At 36.7% G+C, this 4994-nt stretch overlaps 1 protein-coding gene across 1 annotated transcript; it reads left to right on the plus strand.

Annotated features, from left to right (window-relative positions):
* Positions 1–2779: 2779 nt before the first annotated feature.
* LOC127796501 (60S ribosomal protein L12-like) lies at positions 2780–3682 on the plus strand. The gene has a single exon (XM_052328660.1). It carries the CDS (start codon positions 2927–2929, stop codon positions 3425–3427), a length of 501 nt encoding a protein of 166 aa, XP_052184620.1. The 5' UTR covers positions 2780–2926; the 3' UTR covers positions 3428–3682.
* The last annotated feature ends 1312 nt before the right edge of the window (positions 3683–4994 follow it).

A 4994-nucleotide genomic window follows, 5' to 3' on the forward strand; every position in this document is an offset into this window, starting at 1 on the left:
GGCTGAACCACTCTACATCTTGTGTATTGTTTTCTTAAATTTATTTATAACATTACTTCTTTGATTTCTTTTAATTAAGTTTATTTTTTTTTAAATGTGAAAAAGCTTGATTCACCCCCTCTTAAGCTAACTATTTTATCAAATAGGTCTCTCCCAAAGTCTGTACATAAAAAATATACTAAAAAGGTTTAGTATAGAGAATTCCAAGAAAGGTTTTATGCCTTTCAGCCATGGAGTTCATCTCTCGAAAGGTATGTCTGCCAAGACACCTAAAAAGAGACATCATATGGAAAAGATTCCCTATGCCTCGACTGTTAGGAGTCTAATGTATGCTTATACTATGTATTAGACCTAATATCACATATGTTGTGAGTGTCAAGAGTAGGTATCAGTCCGATCCAGGTTTGAAACACTAGACAACAGTAAAATGTATCCTTAAATACTTGAGAAGAACTAAGAATTTGTTACTGGTTTATGGAGAGGGTTGTCTCCTTGTTGATAGATTCAAATATTCAGATTTCTAATATGATATGGATGATAGAAAGTTTATATCTAGGTTTGTGTTTTTCTATAATGGAAGGACAATTAGCTGAAAGAGTTCCAAGCAAAAAATACTTGCGGGCTCCACTATGGAAGCCGAATATGTTGTGGCATGTGATGTTGCAAAGAAAGTTGATTGGATAAGGAAGTTCCTAGCTGAACTCGAGGTGGTTCCGTCCATTGAGTTGTTGATATCTCTATATTGCGACAATAATAGGGTTATTACACAAGCTAGGGAACCCAGATCTCACTAGAAATCCAAACATATAGAGCAACGCTTTCATCTAATCTGGGAGATCATGGCACGTGGAGACGTGCAGCTACAAAAAATTACGTCATTGGAGAATGTCATGGACCCATTAACCAAAGCACTATCTCAGGCTCACCTTGATCGCCTCCAACAAATGATGGGTATTAGATACCAAGTGAATCTGGAATAGGTACTTGTAATCTGTAAATCAACATTGGTGCAAATAGGAAATTGTTAGTGTTAGTGCCTTGAATGTTGGATTTAAATGATATATAAACAATTGTATTATGAGACTAATTATGTAAATCTTGCAAATATATAATAAAATATGTTTTCATATTTTAAAGTTATATTTTCATTTATACCTCTCCAATCTATATATATGAATGAATTCTTAGATTTCCTAATGAAAGTCTTATTCTTAAGTGTTAGGAATATGTGACAAAAGCTTTTGAATTAAGGATTTCTTAAAGTGATTCTCAGACCTTAGATTTTTTAGAAGGGGGGTATGATTAATCTATTACGGATAGGCACATGGGTTAATACCTTTGATTAGTATAAGATACTAATGATAAAGGATGGTGAGTCACATACCATAATCATGAGATGGATATAACAGACACATGGGTAAATGTTAGTTGAACATCTACTGAATGTGACGCAAGTGATAGATCACATGGTTGAGAGAATTTATGATCTATCATTGGTTTCGATTGTGTTACTAGTTTTTAGACCGAATGTAACATAATTGTATTGTATGTTGGTGCATAAGATTTGCCTTTACTAAGAACCTCCCAGTTATCGGGTGGGAGATACAATATGTGGTCTTTGTGTAGTAGCGTATGAAGGCAAGTGATTACTTATGGGATTCATTGACCTCTAGGGTGAGGTAAATATCTTATGTGATCAGTGGTGGTTATAATTGTGTAAACCCCTGGCCAAGATGCACATGACTAGAAAGGTATTTCCAATGTCAGAAAGAGTTTTGATGTGTCATCTCGATCATGTCATGCTAAATCTTGGCAAAACTATAGAGTTAGTGAGTTTGATCATTCCATGAGTCTCACTCGATTAGGATGTTAGTAGATGGAGGGATTATAGTGCACGAGAATTGAAAGCACAAATAGGTTCTCTTTAAAGTATGACTTCATTACTGGTAGAATCGTCTAACATAATGTTAGTTGTCACTTAGTGTCTTTCAGGGTATATTGGGAATATGAAGAGATTCTTGTTATAGACCAAAGTGTTTAGTCGACGTCAAAGTATTTGGTATGTCTTGATTGCTACTTAGTAGTAAATCTAGAAAGTCACACGTATATTCAAGTGTAGTGGTTGACTAAGTGATAAAATTTATAATTAATTAGTAATCGTCATTAAGAGTTAATGATGACATCGTTAAGAGTTAAAGGATCATATTCAAATTAGTTGGAGTAATTGTCAAAAGGTTACATGCATGCCACTAAAAGTTAACGGGGCCTCGATTTCATGTTCCATTAATACATTTTTTTTATTCTAATTAGGGTATATTTGGAGTAAACATGGAATGGTGAATGGAATAGGTTATTCATGTTGAAGAGATTATTGAGTTTTGCTCATGATAAGTGTGATTATCATGTCAAAAGACATTTTCTTTTGAGAGTTAGAGATCGAGTATTGGTGTTTTGTATTTTAAGTATCAAACATCATATTTTTTAATTATTGAAGGATTATTGTATGTATTAATTTTTTAGTTTATATTCAACTCATTTAGTTTATGTACTCAATTTATTAAATTAGTCAATGAAATAAATAACATATATTTCTCATTGGCTTTTAACTTATTTCCAACTCTATTTTATTTACTCATGGAAAAGACTTCTTCTCTGTTGTCGTCGCAGCTCTTTCCCAAATAAAGTGTGGGAGGCCATAATAAATTTACCCTAAAAATAATAACATACATGTATGGATTAAAAAAAGAGCAAAAATAAAATATAGGGGGAACGCGTAGTCGTAGAGCGAGTGAAGCCCTGGTGGAAAAACCCTAGATTTATAAAACCCATCGTTCCCTCGCCTGCGGCGCTCGCCTCACTTCACAACCCCATCCCTACCCGAGTCTCCGGAGCCGCCGCCGCCGCCGCCGCCGCGACAACCACCACAATGCCGCCCAAGTTCGACCCTACCCAAGTCGTCGACGTCTACGTACGCGTCACTGGCGGCGAAGTGGGAGCGGCGAGCTCTCTCGCCCCCAAAATCGGACCGTTGGGTCTATCTCCAAAGAAAATCGGAGAAGACATCGCCAAAGAGACCGCGAAGGACTGGAAAGGACTCCGAGTCACTGTCAAGCTCACCGTCCAGAACCGCCAGGCCAAGGTCTCCGTCGTGCCCTCCGCCGCGGCGCTGGTCATCAAGGCCCTTAAGGAGCCCGAGCGCGACCGCAAGAAGACTAAGAACATCAAGCACACCGGCAACATTTCCCTGGATGACGTCATCGAGATTTCCAAGGTCATGCGCCCCAGGTCCATGGCCAAGGACTTGAAAGGCACCGTCAAGGAGATCCTCGGCACCTGCGTGTCCGTTGGATGCACCGTCGACGGTAAAGACCCCAAGGATTTGCAGCAGGAGATCACCGATGGTGATGTCGAGATTCCCGAAGATTAAATATATCGCAGTATTAGAGGTTAAATTTTGGCTATGCGTTTGTTTCATGCATTTGATTCGACGTTGAGTTGAATGAATATTTATCTTGGTTGTATGATGTTTTTTTTTTTAACGTCATGATGTCGATTTAGTGTAGGTATTTGGTTGTGCAAGTCTTGAACGGACCTTTTCTGGGCTATTATATGCTTGCTATAGATGATTGATATTTCTTTTCCGTTTCTAATAAGAATATTATGATCTGTGATAGTTAAGCTATGCCTCTTTTTGATTTGTCAATTTAATTTCAGGCTAGCTTTTCACTTTATATTTACTTAAGGAGTTCATGAATTGACTACTGTTCCTTGTTTGCTCCATTGCAGTACTTTGGTTACATGATAAGTAATTTGTCCCAATATTTTGTTTGCTCTGTTATATGATAACCATGGCCATGAGGTTTCAATGCAGTCTTAGCAATGAAAATGATGATGTGTTTTGAGTGAGTTCTTCCTAGGGTGTAATAGTTGCTCTACCGATGCTACTACGACTCTCTTTCGACATGTTTTGGAAGGTTTACATGGGGTTTCATGAAAGCACCTTCTCACCCAGACTTAATTTTAAGTGTTTGAATCCTCAATGAAATTCATGAAGGATCTGGTCATGAGTTCCATAACTATGGAACTTGACTCATGCCTTCTCTATCCAATTTTACCTTCTAGTTACATTATCCGCCTCCTTTCCCTCTTTTAGAGATCAAAACCCAACATTATATGGCTCTCACTCCTGTTGCTAAAGGATATGCAAAAAGTTATTGTAAAGCAATCATATTCATGTTTTCATATATGTTTTTATATATTCTATACTGGCAGTAGAGGAAACTTGGTATCCCAAGCAATAGATGAGTGCTTACCTCTCAAGCGAATGATATTGAACTTAACTATAGAAAGGTCACATTAGATGCCATCAAGATAATTGGACCTCTAAGCGAATAATATAAGCTGCCAGTTTTATGCACTTGGGGGTCTTTGATTTTTCTTGATGTATATAGTATTAGCTTATGTTTTAATTCATTATATGATAGAATTTATGTGGCATGTAATTTTTATATTAGGTAGGATTAGCTGTAGAAGAATTTTAATTTTTATAGAAGTCTTATTAAACTTATAAATAGACTTAGACATCGAATCTAACAAAGTTGTAAAGTGGGTTAATGAAAAACATTGAGATTAGTTTTCTAACCTTAGGGATTAACCTTTGTGGTTGGGGTTTAGCTTAGCTAAATGCCTCATCCTAGCTATCAAATAATATTGAATTTTCTTGCCTCTCAAATAAGTCAATGCATAGAACATTTTATCTTGAATTTTCTTCTTAAAAAGGAAGGTAACCAGCTCCAAGTAGTGAGACTAAGACTTGCTACAATGTTTTTTTATTGTTAAATAAGGAAATTAGTCAGATTTGACTATATAGGGAGATAATGGCCCCATGCATGTGAATAACTAAATTAGGGAGGCAAGAATCCTCATGAAGTTGTTGGCCATGTGCTCTTCTATGGCCTCCTCTACAAATACTTAGAAGGCTCATTTGGGAGAAA

Source organism: Diospyros lotus, chromosome 3 (assembly GCF_014633365.1).
Source record: "Diospyros lotus cultivar Yz01 chromosome 3, ASM1463336v1, whole genome shotgun sequence".
Classification (NCBI taxonomy): Eukaryota; Viridiplantae; Streptophyta; class Magnoliopsida; order Ericales; family Ebenaceae; genus Diospyros; species Diospyros lotus.